General features: G+C 53.7%; 1 protein-coding gene across 5 annotated transcripts in view; it reads right to left on the minus strand.

Moving 5' to 3' along the window:
* SNAP47 (synaptosome associated protein 47) overlaps positions 1-20,980 on the minus strand; it is a 67,997-nt gene that overhangs the window by 30,699 nt on the left and 16,318 nt on the right. For 3 of the 5 annotated variants that reach the window (XM_074385478.1, XM_003935373.4, XM_074385477.1), the window contains exons 3-4: positions 16,544-17,037; positions 9,361-9,485 (exon numbers count right to left, since the gene is read on the minus strand). In XM_074385478.1, the coding sequence (XP_074241579.1) occupies positions 9,361-9,485; positions 16,544-17,037 (619 nt within the window). Of the gene's footprint in view, positions 1-3,829; positions 5,272-9,360; positions 9,486-16,543; positions 17,038-20,980 lie in introns of all 5 variants that reach the window. The other 2 variants (XR_012513622.1, XM_074385479.1) reach the window with 2 other exon arrangements.

The following is a 20,980-nucleotide window of genomic DNA, read 5'->3' on the forward strand; positions in this document are numbered from 1 at the left end:
ACACGAGGCACACGGGCCACGTGGGGAAGGTGCGGTCAACGGTAAGGATGGGAAACGCCACACGGCGCAGGGCGCGTCCCACCTGAGGGCTGGCAGGCCTGGACACTGCCTGGGTGCATGGCGAGTGAGGGTGAAGGCCCAGGCCTGACTGACCATTGTCGTGAACTTCGTCAACACCGTGCAGAGGCTCCACTGCGTTTACCTTACAAAGTCTTCCTGCAGTAATAGCTGAGCCTCCGCTTCCTGTAACCTTTGCACATTACAAACTTCACAATTGTTTTTAACACTGTTCTGTAATAAAACTTAGCTTAAAACACAAATATTATACAGCTGTGCCAGAATAATTTTTCTTCATATCCTCATCCTATATGCTGTTTTCTCTTTTCAACTTATTTTACTTTTAAAACCTTTTTTTGGCCAGGGACGGTGGCTCATCCCTGTAATGTCAGCACTCTGGGAAGCTGAGGAGAGAAGGTCACTTGAGCCCAGGAGTTCAAGACCAGACTGAGCAACACAGAGAGACTCCATGTCTTAAAAAAAAAAAATTAGCTGGACGTGGTGATGCACACCTATAGTCCTAACTACTTGGGAGGCTGAGGTGGGAGGATCACTTGAGCCCGGGAGGCAGAGGTTGCAGTGAACCGAGATCATGCCACTGCACTCCAGCCTGGGAGACAAGAGTGAGATCTTGTGTCAAAATAAAAAATACAAAAAACCTTACTACAGTAATCAAAATAGTGACGTTAGACCACAGAATGGAATTAAGTGAGAAATCAGAAATAAAACCTATCTATGGCTGATGGATTTTGAACAAGGGTGTCAAGACCATTCACTGGGGAAAGAATGGTTGGTTCACCCAATGGTGTTGGGAAAACTGGATCTGCACACACAGAAGAAAGCTGGGTCCTCACCTCGCTCCGCACAGACACTAACTCACACCTAAAGAGGAAACCAAAACCACAGAACACAGGGGTAAAGCTTTATGACCTGGGGGTCTTGGAGCATTTCCCTTGATGGTAAGGGGGACCACTGTATACCCCAAAGACTTGAGAGCAGGGCCTCCAACAGATGCTCACATGTTAACTTAAGCAGCATTCTCCACACAGCTCAAAGCCGGAAACAGCCGCATGTCCCCCCGCAGCGGCGAGGGCCGCCAGCACACTGAAAACTGCACGCCGAGGAAATGAGCAGGCAAAGGACACGTGCTGCATGGCTCCCCTGCTGTAGGGAACCCAGTGCGGCAGGCTGGCAGAGACAGACGCAGAATGGTGGCAGGGTCTGGGGCAGAAACATGGGTTCAAGCCTCACAGAAACAGTTTCTGTGCGGAATGGGGGGATGAGTTTTATTAACCACTGAATCATGCATTTAAAAATGGTTAAAATGGCAAAATTTGTTTTATATATTTCACCGTAATTTTTAAAAAGGGAATGAAGAGAAACTCCCACTGCTATCACACCTATCACCTTCCACAGCCAAGGTCTCCGTGACACCCGGCACTTGCCCGGCACACAGCTTTCATTACCGCGAAAACCGGGGCGACAGCAAACGCTTGGGCTGGGGCGAGTCCTCCCAGCTTCAAGTCCCACTCAGCACTTGGTCTCTGCTCGACCGCTCAGCCGGCGCAGCCTGGGAGTGGCCTGGGGAGGGCTCAGTAGGCACTGGCCGTCGACCCTCAGCACAGGTCCCGCACTCTCTCCCGTCAGGCCCCCTGCAATGGCAGTTTCCCAGGCACCCCCTGGGTAACAGAGCAGCTGGTATGAGCACTGAGCATCAGAACCCCTAGGGCGGTGCCTGGCACGGTCTCCTGTCCCCATCACTCTGAAGCCACGGGCCCTGCTCAGCCCAGCGTTCTGGGTCCTCCACAGTCATGCCCAGTGCCGTGGGAGCTTGGGGGTGTGGGTACAGGAGCGGCTCTCCAGCAACGGCACAGGGCACGGGGGGTCGGCGTGGGCAGAGTGCACAGAGGCGGGCGAGCAGGTGCTCACCGGCATGAGCCCATTACCGAAGAGCACGCAGGCTAGAAGGGAAGGCGTGGTGTTTCCCTGTGATAACGCCTCCACGCAGCTGCCACAGGTCTGAGTTATGGGGCGCCCTCAAGCCTTGTGCATGCAGGGCTCCCACGCCTGGTCCAGGGGCCCCTGGGATGTGGCCTCCTGCTGTGTGGATGTTGGGGGCTGTCGGGAGCCCTGTCCCCATTCCCAGGCTCTTCTGGATCAGCGTTTAGAAACTGCATGTGACGTGGTGTCAGGAGCATGAGTGATAGGAACTGGCAGTGAAGGCACAGATGCCCAAATATTCAGCTAAGTTCAGTGCTCATCTGACTGGTGTCAAGGCCATAAATAAAAACAGCATCACAAAACCTCACAGCACCCCAGAATCGGCCTCTTGCCTGCGTCGTGATGAACACGTGATGTGAACAGCCTGGAGAAGCAGGAAGGCACAAGACGCTGAGAGCCTGAGTGGAGGAGGAGCCTGGCCTCCCCGCCCCTCCTCACTGACAGGCAAGGCCCACACCTGCCTGGCTGGCCTCAGAGGGTGGGTGCCTCATCCAGTGTCCCCCAAGAGCCCAGCCCCACCATCCCCTCTGCCTATAACTCGCTCTCCAACTCCCAGGGCTGGGGTGGCTCCTTCTCCACACTCCTATGGGGGCCGGGCAGGAGAGCGACGCTTGTGTCAGGTGTGCTCAGGACAGATCATGGTGTCCACACAGTGTCCCCCCTGGGGACCACGGGGGCCAATGTCACATGGGGCTGTTGGTCCCCAACATGGTCAGTGAGCTCAAAGAAGGCAGGGTGGTCACGCACTGATCAAGACCCTTAGTCTGGGCAGGGAGACACTCTGTGAATATGATTCTCTTATGTTCTTTAGGTCTGCAGGAAACCACTGACATCCTCCCACCCCACGACTAGGAGAGGACACAGGTGACTTGAGGGAAGTTTACATCAGAGACATCAGGGACAGAGAAGTGAGGGAAGGCAGACCAGAAAGCAGGTCCCTGAGGACAATACAATGTGTTCTCCACTTCCTAAAAAAGAAAAACATAAAAGGAAAGAAAGGGCCGTTACCTTCTGAAGACGGTTTCATAGAAAGCAGGGAGCCCCAGAATGACTGCGGAATGTTTCAGCAAATCACCAGAGCAGGTCCACATGGGACGTGATGCCAGGAGCGGGCAGAGGGTTTCTGCCAAAGACGCGAGGACAGAAACACCTGGGTCTCCCCATGCCCAGAAGCCGCCAGCCCACATCCCCACGTGAGCCCCACGAGAGACAGACTCGCCTGTCGCTGCCCCAGGCTCTGCTTCCTGGGAACCCTCTGACTTGCACAGAATGAGTCTTGTGGCTTTCCTGTTACCATGTGTGTTTGCATTTGCTGTTTATGGAGACATCAGAGGCAGTGGCAGACCGGCCGCCCCATGCCACGAGGCAGGAGGCTGAGGCATCGCCCAAGCACCCACTGGGACCTGCGCCCACAGGGACCAGCCATGGCACGTCCGTTCCTAGCAGGAGCCATGGCAGGAGTGCAGCTGACTTCTTTCACACCATCAGCCGCCAGTGAGGCTCCCACCCACTCTCCCACCAGACCCCGTGTCTGTCTACACTGAGTGTCCACCTGGTTCCTCCCGGGAGACAGAGGGACACGGACACAGCAACCCCAAAGCAGGACAAGATAGACGACGCCACATGAGCTGGAGTGTTCCAGGAAACTGCCAGATGCCACCTCCACTTCTACCCTGTCTAGGCCCCACATCCATGGCGTGGCCCCCAGCGGCTTCCACAGCCACAAAGGGGAGCGGACGGCAGAAGCAAGCAGAGGGCTCTGCAAACTCACCTCCCTCCGCTCTCCGCAGCCACGTGAGCAGCAGCCAGGGCCCTGCAGAGCAGAAAGCAGAGCTCGCCGCACCACCCCCGCCTGGGCCTTGCCTGGCCTTTGTGGTCACAGCCGCGCTCTCCTGAGCACCCCATGTTGCAACCCACACCACCACGGGGACACGTTTCAGCGTGATGGCTTTAATAGCATCTGCAACAAAAACCACAGCTGGATGAAGGGATGAAGGGGGTTTCGTGCATTTTTGTTTTCCCCAGAAATGTAACTCACTCTGGCTTCTGCTTGAGCTTCAACTGTGCACTAGGAATTCTCTAAATAGGAAACACATGTATTGCCTCAAAAAGACGGTCCCCTGTTGTAACCAGGTCCCTTTTGCAAAGAAGGGGGCCCGCATCTGACCAATGTGCTGCCCTTGCCCCCCCGGGCCCGCCAGGCCTTCCTGGGCCCTCCCCAGCCGTCCCTCAGGCCACTGCTTCCTCCCACTCCACCGCTGGCCTTGATGCCAGAGTCCTGAGTATGGAGGCTGCTCCTCCCGGCACTGTCACTGGGCTTGCTGGAACAGTCCTGGGGAGCCCCGCTCACTCGAAGCTCATGCAGTCACCTGAGCACCTCCCCATTGCTCCCGGGTTTGTGGTGAAGAACCTGCCACACGTGGCAGGACAGCCTGACGTGTGGACACCGGAGGGCCTCTCCAGCTACATGGCCACCATCACAGTTAACAGATAAGCTTCCGACTTCTCATCCTAAAGCTTTGTTCCTACTTCAGTCTAAACACAACCGTGGAACACAGTGAGCATCTCGGCCGTGGACACCTTTGTGGGGTGTGGGAGTGGGATGTGCTCACATTCTGCCAGTCCCAGCCATGCACCCTGAGGCGCTCTAAGGAGGATGGCTGGGGAAGAACCAGATAAGCCTGTCTTTATAGTATTGGGATTTCTCAAAAACCCTGAGCAAACGAAACCAGGGCCAAGAACGTTCTGGAGGCAATGAGTGTATCTGAAGGTGATTAGGAACCTGCACAGTGAGCTGGCTACACCTACCAGGCAGCACTTTGTGTGCCATTACCAGACATGACTAAGGGAGGCTGGGAGGAAAAAGTGACAGGCTGTGTCCACTTGAATTACCCCAGAGCAAAGATGAACACCTTTTTCCCCAAACAAGCTGGCCTCAGGAGTTCATACATACGCAGACACATAAAGTAAGAACCGGTTTTCAAAAACAGGCCTAAGAGACAGAGCGTCTTTATCCCCCTCCTGGTGGCCACGGGCAGAGCCACCCACAGAACACTCCCTCCAAAAACAGGGCCAGGCCTGACAGAGCCCCAGACCCACCTGCCGACTCAGAGGCTCAGGGACAGGGAGCCCATGCCCTGCGGGGATACAGAACTGCAAGATCCAAAGTGCAGTCTCAGCCCAACAGACAGCTTCGCTTTTTCAAGGAATCAACTGCAAGGGAAGACAAGACAGAAGCTGCACCTGGAGACGAGCTGCGTGCACGCCACACACCCTGTGGGACATGCCTGCAGCAAGGGCTCGGCAGGGTGGAGCACTGCCTGGGGACTGGACGGTGCTGAGGGACAACCTCCTGTTTCCGAGGGCGACAGTGGCAGTATGGCTCTCCCTGAATGGCTCTCATCCGTTAATCATACGTATGGAGAGATTTACAAATACAGCGATATGATGACTGGGTACAGCTTCAAAAATTACTTGAGACGGCAGAAGGAAAGCCAGCATATTGGCCAGCAACCCCTGGACAAGACAGGGGTGTTTACACGGAACATGAAAATTCCAGCCTCCTGGGCATGAAGCGCTCAGCTTCCTTAAGAACTAGTACTCAGCACATGAGAGCTGAGTGAGCCCTCGCCCTACTGTGCATGTACACATGCCGTGCACACAGAGTACGCAACATGCAGCAGGCGTGTGCCAGCATGCACGCACAGCATACAGAGCACATGTGCATACACATGCACAGCACACAGAGAACACATGCCTGTACAGGCACAGTACACGCATGCTCCACATACAACACACACACATGCGCATGCACTGCATACAAGGTACACAGATAGCACATCTGCACGCACAGCACACACACGTGCACGCGTGTACTAACAGCACAAGTACATGCATAGCATGTGTACACATAGAACACACAGTATACACAAGTGCACGTGTGTATGGTACAGCATAGCATGTGCACACAGAGAATACACAGTATACACAAACGCACATGTGTACGGTACAGCATAGCATGCGTACACAGAGAACACAGTATACACAAGTGCACGTGTGTACAGTACAGCATAGCATGTGTACACAGAGAACACACAGTATACACAAGCGCACATGTGTACAGTACAGCATAGCATGTGTACACAGAAAACACACAGCATACACAAGCACACGTGTGTACGGTACAGCATAACGTGTACACAGAGAACACACAGCATACACAAGCGCACGTGTGTACAGTACAGCATAGCATGTGTACACAGAGAACACACAGCATACACAAGTGCACGTGTGTACGGTACAGCATAGCATGTGTACACAGAGAACACACAGTACACACAAGCACACGTGTGTACGGTACAGCATAGCATGTGTACACAGAGAACACAGTATACACAAGCGCACGTGTGTACAGTACAGCATAGCATGTGTACAGAGAACACACAGTATACACAAGCGCACGTGTGTACAGTACAGCATAGCATGCGTACACAGAGAACACAGTATACACAAGCGCACGTGTACAGTACAGCATAGCATGTGTACACAGAGAACACACAGTATACACAAGAGCACGTGTACAGTACAGCATAGCATGTGTACACAGAGAACACACAGTATACACAAGCGCACGTGTGTACAGTACAGCATAGCAAGTGTACACAGAGAACACAGTATACACAAGCGCACGTGTGTACAGTACAGCATAGCATGTGTACACAGAGAACACAGTATACACAAGCGCACGTGTACAGTACAGCATAGCAAGTGTACACAGAGAACACACAGTATACACAAGCGCACATGTGTACAGTACAGCATAGCATGTGTACACAGAGAACACACAGTACACACAAGCGCACGTGTGTACAGTACAGCATAGCATGTGTACACAGAGAACACACAGTATACACAAGCGCACGTGTGTACAGTACAGCATAGCATGTATACACAGAGAACACAGTATACACAAGCGCACGTGTACAGTACAGCATAGCATGTGTACACAGAGAACACACAGTACACACAAGCGCACGTGTGTACAGTACAGCATAGCATGTGTACACAGAGAACACACAGTATACACAAGCGCACGTGTACAGTACAGCATAGCATGTGTACACAGAGAACACAGTATACACAAGCGCACGTGTACAGTACAGCATAGCATGTGTACACAGAGAACACACAGTATACACAAGAGCACGTGTACAGTACAGCATAGCATGTGTACACAGAGAACACACAGTATACACAAGCGCACGTGTGTACAGTACAGCATAGCAAGTGTACACAGAGAACACAGCATACACAAGCGCACGTGTGTACAGTACAGCATAGCATGTGTACACAGAGAACACAGTATACACAAGCGCACGTGTACAGTACAGCATAGCAAGTGTACACAGAGAACACACAGTATACACAAGCGCACATGTGTACAGTACAGCATAGCATGTGTACACAGAGAACACACAGTACACACAAGCGCACGTGTGTACAGTACAGCATAGCATGTGTACACAGAGAACACACAGTATACACAAGCGCACGTGTGTACAGTACAGCATAGCATGTATACACAGAGAACACAGTATACACAAGCGCACGTGTACAGTACAGCATAGCATGTGTACACAGAGAACACACAGTACACACAAGCGCACGTGTGTACAGTACAGCATAGCATGTGTACACAGAGAACACACAGTATACACAAGCGCACGTGTACAGTACAGCATAGCATGTGTACACAGAGAACACAGTATACACAAGCGCACGTGTACAGTACAGCATAGCATGTGTACACAGAGAACACAGTATACACAAGCGCACGTGTACAGTACAGCATAGCATGTGTACACAGAGAACACACAGTATACACAAGCGCACGTGTACAGTACAGCATAGCATGTGTACACAGAGAACACACAGTATACACAAGCGCACGTGTACAGTACAGCATAGCAAGTGTACACAGAGAACACACAGTATACACAAGCGCACGTGTGTACAGTACAGCATAGCATGTGTACACAGAGAACACACAGTATACACAAGCGCACGTGTACAGTACAGCATAGCATGTGTACACAGAGAACACAGTATACACAAGCGCACGTGTACAGTACAGCATAGCATGTGTACACAGAGAACACAGTATACACAAGCGCACGTGTACAGTACAGCATAGCATGTGTACACAGAGAACACACAGTATACACAAGCGCACGTGTACAGTACAGCATAGCATGTGTACACAGAGAACACACAGTATACACAAGCGCACGTGTACAGTACAGCATAGCAAGTGTACACAGAGAACACACAGTATACACAAGCGCACGTGTGTACAGTACAGCATAGCAAGTGTACACAGAGAACACACAGTATACACAAGCGCACGTGTACAGTACAGCATAGCATGTGTACACAGAGAACACACAGTATACACAAGCGCACGTGTGTACAGTACAGCATAGCATGTGTACACAGAGAACACACAGTATACACAAGCGTACGTGTGTACAGTACAGCATAGCATGTGTACACAGAGAACACAGTATACACAAGCGCACATGTACAGTACAGCATAGCAAGTGTACACAGAGAACACAGTATACACAAGCGCACGTGTACAGTACAGCATAGCATGTGTACACAGAGAACACACAGTATACACAAGCGCACGTGTGTACAGTACAGCATAGCAAGTGTACACAGAGAGCACAGTATACACAAGCGCACGTGTACAGTACAGCATAGCATGTGTACACAGAGAACACACAGTATACACAAGCGCACGTGTACAGTACAGCATAGCAAGTGTACACAGAGAACACAGTATACACAAGCGCACGTGTACAGTACAGCATAGCATGTGTACACAGAGAACACACAGTATACACAAGCGCACGTGTACAGTACAGCATAGCAAGTGTACACAGAGAACACACAGTATACACAAGCACACGTGTGTACAGTACATGCACATGACGCACAGCGAGCACATGTACCTACGCAGTAAACATAAACACCTGCGCGTGCACACGTGCACATGTACAATGGGTGCAGGTGGCAGCCAGGGCAGCTCTGTGTGCTCCTTCCAGGAGGCGTGTGGATGCGGGGTGGACACTGCCTTTCCTCCCTCCCTGCAGCTGCTGAGTGGAGACCAACACCTCCTCCTGGGCGTGAGGCCAGCACGGACGACCCAGAGCTTGTTTGTGGTCAGGAGGGCGAGGGGAGCAGCCTGTGGGAGGACCAGGACACAGCACTGGCTGGCGTGGCACTGGGACACCTTACCTGGGTTAGTTCCTGGGTCTCTGCCTCGGACAGGGCCGGCGGGCTCATCTGCAGGTGCAGGGCCGGGCCCTCCCGGTCTCCCGCGGGTGGCTCACGGTGCAGGGCGCGGCCCATCAGCCCAGATGCTGCAAGGAGAGCAGACGGTCAGCAGTGACACCCCTCGGAGCTGCGACAGCCCTCATGCGCTCTGGACGGCTGGGCATGGTCTCTGAGGCGGCGTTCCTCCCGCCACCACACGCAGCACTGCTTCCTCTCCCGGCCTCTGCCAGCCTTGCCTTGCCAGCCGGCCCTGAAGGATCAGGGTCTGCAACGCTGCAAACATGCGGGGACTGCTCTCCACCTCTCAGAGTAAAAGGCCTACATCTCACGTGGTTGGTTTTATTTATTTATTTATTTTTTGAGAAAGACTGAAGATCTGGAGTATAAAACACAAGAATCATTGAGCCCTGGTGAAATGCATGTCAGACGCATGACTGGGGAACTGCAGTGACATCTGAGCTGCTCTCCAGAAGGCTGCGGTTCCCGAGAGCACAGGAAGTGGCCCGCGGCCTGGGGCCAAGCACAGCTACCGTCTGCGCCACCAAGGTGGGAGATGAGTCAGAGCTGCCGTGGTCAGGCTCAGAGGGGACCTGGGTGTTTCCGCCCTGCGGCGAGCCTCGGGGCGCTCCAGGCCACCTGCCAGACGCAGTCTCACCCCACGGAAGGTGGCCCAGTGTGCCTCCCGCAAAGGCCACCTGCCCTTTATTTACAAAGCACCCTCAACGGCAGCCTTGACACCCCAGGGGCCAGATAAGAGTGCAATTAAAGCCTCTTGTTTGCTCTTCTGCAGGACACACAGCTCCCCCACATCTGGTGCAGCCGTCACTTATGAGGATGCCAGGAAGCAGGCAGGGAGTGCAGCTACAGTGCCAGCTCCCGATGGGGCAGGCAGGTGGCCTCAGCGTCCTCTCCAGGGTCCTACCTCAGCCAGCAGATCCCATGCCCCCCACTCCTGATGAATGCAGCAGCCCGGGAGCAGTGTCTGAGCACCCTCTCAGAAGACGAGAGGAAAGGGGGACATCTGGAGGCACACTCTCGCTGGGACCGAGGGCACGCCCCCTCTAGCCTCTCACCTCCTAAATGATCCTTACAAGCTCACCTTCCAACCCCACCCTCCACAAGGGAGATGCCACCTCCAACATGCCACCCTCGCCAGCCTATCACCCCCTAACGATCCTTACAAGCTCACCTCCCCTGATAGCACTCAGCTGAGCAGAGAAGGACTGGCCTTGCCCAGGGCCACAGGGGACTCAGCACAGGGATGGCCCTAAAGAGGGAACGGCTCCAGGCCCAAAGGATGGGTACAGGTGCAGTGGGGGAGTCGGTGAGACTCAGTGGGAAGTGAGGGGCTCTCTTCACAGATGGCACCTGTGGGACAGATGGCCCAGAAGGCTGTTTTCCTAACCCACTCTGCAGAAACAGAATCTGGTTGCAACCAAGCACAATGATTTCACAACCTGGGTTTGCAACACCCATGTTGTATGAGGGTGCTCTCTGAGGAGCTGCGGCCCACTGCTGCACATCTGTGAATTTGTGCGTTCCCTGAGGGAGCCCACAGGCCCTCACGTGAAGCTGCTCTGAGGAGCCCCTCTCTGAAATCCTGAGCCATAGTGCACAGGCCAAAGGATGCGTGCCCCTGGTGACCTGAGATCACAAGGCGGCTGCCATCCACCTCGCAGCACCTGCACAGCCTTGGCCATGGGAATGGAGGAGCACTAACTGCCCAGCCTGCACTCTGCCAGCGCCCCTTTCTCCGAGAGCCCTCACACTCCACCCGCCCTGCCCCAGGCTCTTGTGGTCTGGTCTGTAGTTTGCTGCGTGATGGGCCACACGCCTGCTCCATGCTGGGCCCTGGGACCTGCTGGATGTCGGACCAGACCGTGTGCTTTCCTCTCCATCTTCTCGAGCTGCAATTCCCTGGCTACAACATGGGCTTTAAAATATACATTTATTTATCTTGTAGAGACAGCATGTCACCCAGGCTGATCTGAAACTTCTGGCTCAAGTGATCCTCTGGCCTCAGCCTCCCGAGTAGCTGAGAGCACAGGCATGCCACACAAGACTCGTTGTATTTTTTATAGAGACAGGGGTCTTGCTATGTTACCCTGGCTGGTCTTGACCCCTGCACCCAAGTGATCCTCTCACACTGGCCTCCCAAAGTGCTGGGCTGCAGGCATGAGCCACTGTGCCCAGCCCACACAGGCTCTTATTAAGGGCAGAGCCCCTGGGCCTCCCCACCTAGGACATGGCTTTCACTTCAGCACCTGAAGCAGCATGACAGAGAGAGACACTCAGGCCGTTCTGGAATTTGAACAATTTTGCTTGAACACTCAGAAAGCTGGACAGAGTGCTTAATTAAGCCTCAAGCCTTGGATGTTTCTGCTGGGTGCGGTGGCTGGGGTCCTGGTAAGGCTGCACCCCACCGTCTCCAGAGCCACAGCCCTTGTGGAGCTGCTGAGTCATACTTTTTGACATTTCTTCCAGGAAAGCTGAATTTGGTTCTGTAAGGATGGTTTCTGTCTCGGGGTCATGAGTGACTGCAATTAAACAAAAGCCTTGCAGGTGGCTCACAGCAAGAGGCGAGGGGTGACTCGACTGTCATGAGTTGGAGGCATCTGTGGCACCCAGGCCAGGCCTTGTTGGCCCGGGGGTGAAGGACGCCAGCCAGGGAGAGCCCAGGGGACACTTCAGGCTGCAGAATGCCCGGCTCAGCAGGGAAGAGGGTGCCGAGGCCAGAGAGCCCTGTGTAGGACACATCTAACCATCTTCACTGCAGTGCCGAGGAGAGGCTGCCTGTACCTGCCGGGGATCGGGCACCTGGGCCAGCCTGTCTGTCCCCAGCACACCCCTTCCCTCAGCTCCGGCCTTCCAGCATTCACCCATCACCCAGGAAAGGCCTCCGCTGGGCCTCACAGGCCCGTGAAACTGGGGCATAGGTAAGGACAGCACGGGAGCTGAACCGAGGAGACAGCAGCTTGCGAGCTCCATCTCCCACTCAACCAACCCGTGCGTACGGGGCGGGCATCCTGACAGGCTCCAGACCAGCTGCTGCAGCGCCCCCCGGCTCCCCAGTCAGCCCACCCTGGGCCCGCGGTGCCACAGCAGGCTCCTGCGTGCTTCAGCTCCAGTGGGAACTCCCCTACCTCAAAAGATGCCTGGCACTAACGACCTGCAGAGATGACCTCAGCCACCCGACGCTCTCGTCCTTGACTAACCACCCACTCCACGCGCCTGCCTCCTGCCCCGTCCTGCTGCTGGTGCTGCCATGTGGACAGACACGCAGCGAGGGGAAGCAGGGGGACAGGCACGGCTGTCATCAGGGAGCTGGAAGCCCAGGCAGGCCTTAACCCCGAGACAGGCAGTGAGCGAGGAAGAAAAATTCAGTGAACAGACAGCCTTCAAATACACTGTGCACAGCAGGGTGCAGGCTCATGCCTGAAATGCCAGCTCTCTGGGAGGCTGAGGCTAGAGGATCACTTGAGCCCAGGAGTTCCAGACCAGCCTAGGCAACACAGTAAGACCGCATCTCTGGGAAAAAAAAAAATTAGCCAGGCATGGTGGTACATGCCTATAGTCCCAGCTACTCGAGAGGCCGAGGCAGGAGGATGTCTTGGGCCCAAGAGGTTGAAGTTACAGTGAGCTATGATCGTGCCACTGCACTCCAGCCTGAGTGACAGAGCAAGGCTTCGTCTCTAAAAGAAAAAAATAAATAAGAAAGAGAAAATGCTCTGCATGTCCCTTGGTAGGATGTGTGGGAAGGAAACCTCACCCTGTGGCCTTCCTCCCAAACCACAGCCCAGGCTGACTGCAAGAAAATCTGAGGCGGAGGCCGCCGTGCAAGCCCTGGCCCGGCCTCTCGACGGCTGTCAGAACCCGCAGGGCCCAGGGACATGTGAGGATGGTGATCGTGAAGTCCTGGGTGCTCCTCCAGCACCAGGAGGGATCGGGCAAGGACGAGCGTCTGGAATAAAATAAAACGTCTGCTAGTCACACAGCCCTGCAGAGGTCTCTAGAAAGGCTCCCGCCCCGGGTGTCCCTCCCTGACAGGCGCCCGTCCAGTGTCGCGAGGCTGCCACCCTGTGGCCACACGCACACCAGCGCTCGCCCCAGAGGCAGGGATTTCTGAGACATCCGTCATGGTTTCCACCTCCAGGCAGCCTGCAGTTTCCAGCTGAGAGCAGTAAACACAGGGAAGCTGGCAGAGTTCCCGTGCCTACACACGGACAACAGCAGCAGGCGGCAAGCAGAGGCAAAGCCTCACAGCTGTGGGTGCCCCACACACTACTGAGCTCCCAACAAACGGGGTGCTGCCTTCTTGCTAACATGGCACCAGGCAGGGCACCGCACGCTCTGACCCCTGCAGGGAGCCTCTCCACAAACACCCTCTGGAGGCGCAGCTGCCCAGTACCTACCTGGACAGGCCAGGCTGCCCATGGGGGCGAAAGTGAGCAACAGTCCCTCACAGGAGGCACAGTCCATCCCACACACACGGCAGCCCCCTGGGGCTCCCTGTGTGCTGTGTGTCCCACGTGGCTAGATGGCTGCCTAGGTACTTGAAATAGCACGGGCTGGGTGCAGCCCTACAAGTGAACACATGGTGCTCACTGTGGCTACAGCCGACACGGGTGACCTAAATTAAGGGGCCCTCCTAGACAAGCAGGGAGGGTGACGCTATCAGTCCTGAATCCTGAATGCACACTGAGGCCCCCAGAAAAGGCCATGATTCCCCTCTGACCTCAAACAGCATAGGTTGTAGGAACCCACTTACAAACACCAGGCCGTAGAACACAGGAGTGCTGGCCACCACGGTGCAGCCGGCCTGGTGACGTGGCAGGGCCACTGAACACACCCAGCGCTTCTCTACTGGGACCCTGGAGAGCAGCCCTGAACACAGAAGAATGTTACAAACTTCCTGCCTGAAGCCACACATACCCGGGGCCCCCTCTTCAGTCCCCAGCAGGACAGTTCCCACCTCCACAGCATGTCACACACCTCCTCCCTGAGCCACGTGCAGTAGTGCAGCTGTGCCATTCACCCTCCATGTGGGTGGAGACCCTCTTCCTATGCTTCTGTAGCCTGTCTCCCACCAGGCCACTCGGGTCTGGGCCTGCACTTTAGTGACAGCAGCTCACAGTGACCTTTGATCTTCTCATCTCAATCAATGGATTTCGTTACGTTTCACACCGTGTACTGTGCTCCATAGGGGTCAATGCCTTTCTTTGCAACCCCTGACTTTCAGGCATATACAGGAAGGTGGTAGGTTCTCTGTGATTCAACCACATGCTGCGTAACTAAGGTGTACACCTTTTGTTTTTAAGGTGTGTATTCAGCCCTGGAACTCATGGGACTCAATCTATTATTATGTGTATTTCTTTCCGACACTTGAAGCCATCTAGAATAGCAAGCAAAATATTTTCATGTTAGGGAAACAGGTTACAGGAACTGAAATCTTTGTCTTAAGAGAAAAATTAGAGAAACCAAAAGAGCAGCAAATCCCTCTTACAACAGACATCTGGCAATCAAAATCCGTAAGAGCACAGCTTTACATGCTGTACATACAGACACGCATTACAGTGTGGATGTGCACGTCACATACATGACAACACACATGCACTGGTACACGTGTGCATACGTATACATGCACGCATCTTAGCTATAACGCTAGTATTAGAAAATGGGAGTTTTTTATGACCTTGGGATTTCTTAATCGGGGCTCCAAGACAAACTGCAGGGGAAAATCAGTGGATTTTGCAATGGCAAGATAAAAGATTTCTGTAAGGGAAGAAGAGAATCCAGAGGAAGTGGCTGCAGCCTCTAAAGCCTGACCACGGGATAGCAGGAAAGTCTTGCACATCCACGAGGGAAGAAGGCACACAACAAAAGAAGAAAACAGAACAGGCTATCCACAGAGCAAAACCTGCAGGGCCAAAACAAATACAACACACCAGGGGCCCCAGCTCCCAACCAGGGAGAGAGTGAAGGTGAGAATTAACACCAAGGTGCCACCAGCCTCCCATCAGACGGGCAGGACAACAGCAGCTGAGCCTCAGTCCCGTGCTAGGGGGAGGTGGGCCCAACGTGGCGGACATGCCAAGACCCAGGGTATCTGCCCCTCAGCCCGGCCCCAGGGACAGGCCAGCTGAGCACTCACAATCCACAGTGGAGTCTGTGGGAAGGCACCGTGGCCATGCCACACACACCTGAGAATACCACAAACACATGGAAGCACACTGCACAGTTCTCACACACAGATCCCTAATAGCATGTCTGGGTGCCAGGCTGGGAAAACCTAGATTAAATGCCCAGGGAAACAGCAGTGGGCAAAGCAGGGGTGAAGGGAACAGCCCCACCAGGGGAGGTGGAGATGGTGCCAGTCACCATCCCGAGGTGCTGGTTCCCACATCGGAATGAGGGGAGGTGAGAGGGACAACAGCAGGAGCTTCCTTTGGCTCCGACGCAGCCATTCTAAAAGCCCTTTCTGTGTCACAGCAGCTTCTGCATCGCCGTAACTGAGCACCTGAGACTCGGTAACTTACAGAGAACGGCGCTTTCGTCAGCTGACAGTTCTGTGGGCTGGGAAGTCCAAGAGCGTGCCCTGGCTTCTGGTGAGGGCTCTCCTGCTGTGGCAGAGACACTCAAGTGGGAAGCGAACACAGGCAAAGAGAACCAGAGGGACATTCTGCCTCCCAACAATCCACTCTCGGGAACTAATGCATTTCCAGAACTCATCCAGGCTTCCCAGAGGGAGCACTCACTCACTGCCACGAGAGTAGCACCAAGCCACGTAGAGGGCAGAGCCCTCGTGACCAATCAGCCCGCAGCCCTGCCACACTGGGGACCAAATTTCCACAGGGGATTTGGTGAGGACAAACTGCACCCAAAGCACGGCACCAGCCTGCTTGGAGTCCACACACCTATCAAGTGTGCAGGTTCACGCTCAGCAATTGCATATTCACAGATGTCAAGCGCAAGGAAAATGGCCTGGAATTGTTTTTCAGTATAAACAAACGAGCTGTCTCTAGCGAGCTGGAGGCCGGCAGCTGCTCTAGGTGACGCATCTGCCAGGCATGTCCCACAGGCGTGCTGAGGCTGGCTGTAATTTTAGAAGTCCGCGCACGCGCTCACTGCCTTGTTGGTCACTGACCTGCACGCCAGACGGAGCGGCTCTTCTCTGCTGGGGAAGAGCTTCTCACGCTTCTGAGCACCAAGGCCTCTTCCGACAGCTCCATCTTCTTACTGAACTGCACTTCTAAAACGGGGATGGCGTCCGGCATCTTGGCGGATAGCAAACGATAGGCCAGGTCTGGCTTTCCAATAAACCGCTGGCGGATGCTGATTTCGTAAGGTGAGTGGACCTTGATGTCGTCCACATCTTCTCTTTCAAATCTGTGCATGAGCAAAGAACTGGAATCATGGATTTCCAACCCAGACACGAGGACAGTGAGCCTCCCTGGCTTAACGTGAGACTCTGTTCTGTGGGAAATGATGGCAGGAATTTGGATCAGCACCCCTTCTTTCCCAGAGGGTTCACAACTTGGTTTCACAGAGACACCTTCCCTGGGCTTTGCTTCTGATGGTGTCTTCCAAAGCTTGGAGCTAAAGGGCCACCAAGCAGGAGATTCCAGTTCTGTCAACAATCTGAAAAAGCAAACCAAACATGGAAAACCAGGTCAGTTCATTTTTAAGGAGTAATACATTTTTTCCTGAAAACCGTTTTAAACTTCGTAAAGCACGTTACCATTTTATAGTACTTTTCCACGAGCACTCCATGAAGCAGGAGGCACAGGGACTGTTGCCTCCAGTGTGAGAAGAGAATGCTGGGGACCAGGGCAGTGAGAACATTCGTGCACAGATGCCAAGCCAACCAGCAGAAAGACAGCAAAAATGCACACCTTCTGCCTAGACTATCACTCTGCCCACACCATGATACCTTGGTCCGGTCTTGATTCAAAATAAAAAACCTGTACTTACTGTCTCGGGGACTATCTAACAGGCCTTTCTGCAGTGATGGAGTGTGCTATGCCTGTGCCATCCATATCGTAGGAGGCACACATGACAACGGCAGCCCTGCCCAGCAGGCCCCTGCCCCACCTTGGCCAGACCCAGTGTCAAAGTGCTTCCCACCGCCCACACTCTCAACACCCGCTCTCGCCCGCGTGCTCCAGATTCCTGCCGGTGCCGACTGGAAGGCCACACACCCCCTCCCCAGGGGTACACTCTGCACCCTGTCTTCCAGGCTCTGCTGGGGTTGAAGTCTAGCTGAGCATCTACAGGTGAGGACAGGAGCTGAGGAGAGCCCGGCCCGTCTTGCAGGATGAACCTCCCTAGACTGGGAGGAAAGGCTGCCTCTACTGGCCAGGGAGCTTCTGCAGGCCGCTGCCACACGTCTGTATTGGGTTCTCGGGGTCCTGTTCCTTCTCAGTCACGCCCTCAGTGTCACAGCAGATGTCACACACAATTAGAATTCAGCCACCTGCAGCAGGAGACTCCAGATTCTGTTTTGAGAAAGCTCTGTCCGGCAGCTACAGGAGCTAAGGGCTTCCTTTGGGGCAGATCTGGAAACATCCAGGCTGTTCCTGCAGCACCCTGAGCTCCTTCGTCTCTTTCCCCATGCTGCCCGGTGGGCAACTGTGTCAGTCATGGTTCTCCAGAGAACAGAACTGGTGGGCGTGTAGGGGAGAGGAAGAGAAGGGCTTATTTGAAGGAATGGCTCCCGTGACTGTGACGCTGTGCCTAACTGCCGTGGGCCAGCCGACTAGAATTATTAGCAAGATGACAGCTACTTTCACCAACTTCCAGCTGAATGAGGCATTTCCCTCCATCGTGAATGTAGACAGCTTCAGCACTAGTCAAACCTCGACTCTCACCAACAGAAATCTCATCACGTTAGTTACTGCACATCTCAACATTATCACATCAAGCCCTGCTTTAACACAACTGCAGTTCCTGGACCTGCCATCGGCTTCATTGGCCCATACATCAGTCGGAAGACTTCGCACGACCTCAGCAAGGGTTTGCAGTACACATCCCACACGTATTACAGGCCATTCTTAGCCAAGATGATGCATGATTATACAAGTTAAAACAAAAGGTGCACACTCAGTTTTCTGCCTGGCGTTTGGGACTTCGATGAAGGTAGACAAATGAGCACTCTGTGGCTTCCCTGCCCTGACTTCTAAGTGACTGTAAGATTTTTAGTGCAGTAGACAGATGTGGTGCCGTGTGGCTGCACCCTAGATGGACTGTTTGTTTCCAAGAGCAACACGTGTGCGTTTTCTTTTACAGTGATGACTTTATGTGTTCTGTCACAGTGATGACTCCTGGACCTACAGTGAAAGTCTGGGGGTGAACGTGGACACTTCTGGTTCCAAAAGCATGGCATAGACACAGGCTGGCTACACTCCTCCCACCAAAAACCAGAAACAAAGGCACAGCACCAGCAATACCCCAGAACTAAAATGTGAGAATGTGCGAGCCCCTGGGGCCACAGAGAAAGGAACGATTCCAAGCAGAGACTATGGGAATTGAACTTCCACAGCTGAGACACCCCTCACCCGGAGAAAGCTCCCCAGCTCACAGTCTTGAACCTGGAAAAAGTGAGATTGGGGTGAACAACTGTTTCCCTGCCTTCTTGGGCTCCGTAGCAGGTCTTCTCCTGCCTCAATCCATGGGAAGCACTGCCAAGGGAGAAACATCCTGAACACAGCCAGAAACAGCGGGGCACGGGAAGAACGGCACACTCGGTCCAGGGTGCTGTGCACGGTAACTCAGCCTAAGGACACACCTAGAGCAGCTGTTGGGCAGCACCACGCCATGGAAGAGGCAATCCCCAGGATCCCGGGCATGAGTCCCTCACCAGCCTCTCCACATGGTTGGGACATCCCCTCCAGGACCTGCCCCATTTCAGACAGGCAGCACCCTGGCTGTTTGCTGGAAATACATGTGGGAAGGAAACCCGGGCAGAGCCACCACCATCAGGGCCCTGCTGAGGATGGTCAGAGGCTTCTGAGCAGGCAGGACGGGCAGGAGCCAGGGCCAGGGCCAGAAATAATCTGTGTTCAAAGTGGCATCTGGTCATACACAGGGGATTTTCTTAAAGGTGACTAGTTTGCAAATTAGATCTCAAAGGAAACTGATATTGAAAAAGAAAGAAGAAAGATCATACTCATATCTAGGAATCTCAAAACTGAAAGGGGACTGAAGGTCCTCTGGGCGGGTGTCCAGTACCAACGTGAGTCACGTGACACATTCCAGGAGAGATGAGAGATACACTGCTCATGCGATAGCTTCCTAGGCTTTTCACAACTGTATGTAGTCAGAAATGTTGCTTTTATTAAGCCAAATTTTCTTTCCTATCACTTTTCAACTGCTGATAATAAAGCAAAACTCTGAAATATTTTAAGAGATTTATTCTGAGGGCCGGGCGTGGTGGCTCAAGCCTGTAATCCCAGCACTTTGGGAGGCCGAGGTGGGTGGATCACGAGGTCGAGAGATCAAGACCATCCTGGTCATCATGGTGAAACCCCGTCTCTACTAAAAATACAAAAAATTAGCTGGGCATGGTGGTGCGTGCCTGTAATCCCAGCTACTCAGGAGGCTGAGGCAGGAGAATTGCCTGAACCCAGGAGGTGGAGGTTGCGGTGAGCCGAGATCGTGCCATTGCACTCCAGCCTGGGTAACGAGCGAAACTCCGTCTCAAAAAAAAAAAAAGAGAGATTTATTCCGAGCCAAATGTGAGGACCACAACCAGTGACACAGCCTCAGGAGGTCCTGAGAACGTGTGCCCAAGGTAGTTGGCTTACAGCTTGGGTCTCTATGTTTTAACGGGATATAAGATATCAATCAATACATTGGTTCAGTCTGGAACCACGCGACAACTCAAAACAGGGGCTTACAGGTCACAGGCAGATTCAAAGGTTTTCTGATTCGCAGTTAATTAACAGACGGTTTTCTCCCGGCGTTGGGCCAGTTCTCCTCCAACCGCCCCAGCCGAACTCCACGTTGCTCTGCCCGGCTGTTGGCATGCAGGCGTGCCAGTGCCTGTCGGTGCGTTCCTGTCACCCCTGATTAAGAGTTATTATCTAAAAACCTGGAATCCCAGGTCTCAAAAAAAGAAAGCAAGCTAGCCAGGCGTGGTAGTGCATGCCTGTGGTCCAGCTACATGGGAGGCTGAGGTGATAAATCACTTGAGCCAGGAGTTGGAGGCTGGAGTGAGTGGTGGCCATGCCCCTGTACTCCAGCCCAAGTGACAGAGTGAGACCCTGTCTCAAAAAGTAAAATAAAAACCTGGAATCAACAGAAACGAGGGTCTGGGCTAGAGACAAAGGGAGGTCAAGGCCGTTACGGAGATGAGGTCTCACAGGTGGCACTCAGAGATGACGGGTGGCAAGTGCTTCCCACTCGGACCTTCAGGAGGAGGGCATAATGAGGCATGTCGGACCCCTTCCTTCTCTCCACGGTCTGAACTAGTTTTTCAGGATTACTCTGGAATCCCCTTGGTCAGCTGGGGTGCTTAGGATTTTACTTCTGGTTTACACAACTAAAGTATCTAGTTTAGCTTTGCGGAGAAAATGGTCTCGTG

This window comes from Saimiri boliviensis, chromosome 14, assembly GCF_048565385.1.
Source record: "Saimiri boliviensis isolate mSaiBol1 chromosome 14, mSaiBol1.pri, whole genome shotgun sequence".
Classification (NCBI taxonomy): domain Eukaryota; kingdom Metazoa; phylum Chordata; class Mammalia; order Primates; family Cebidae; genus Saimiri; species Saimiri boliviensis.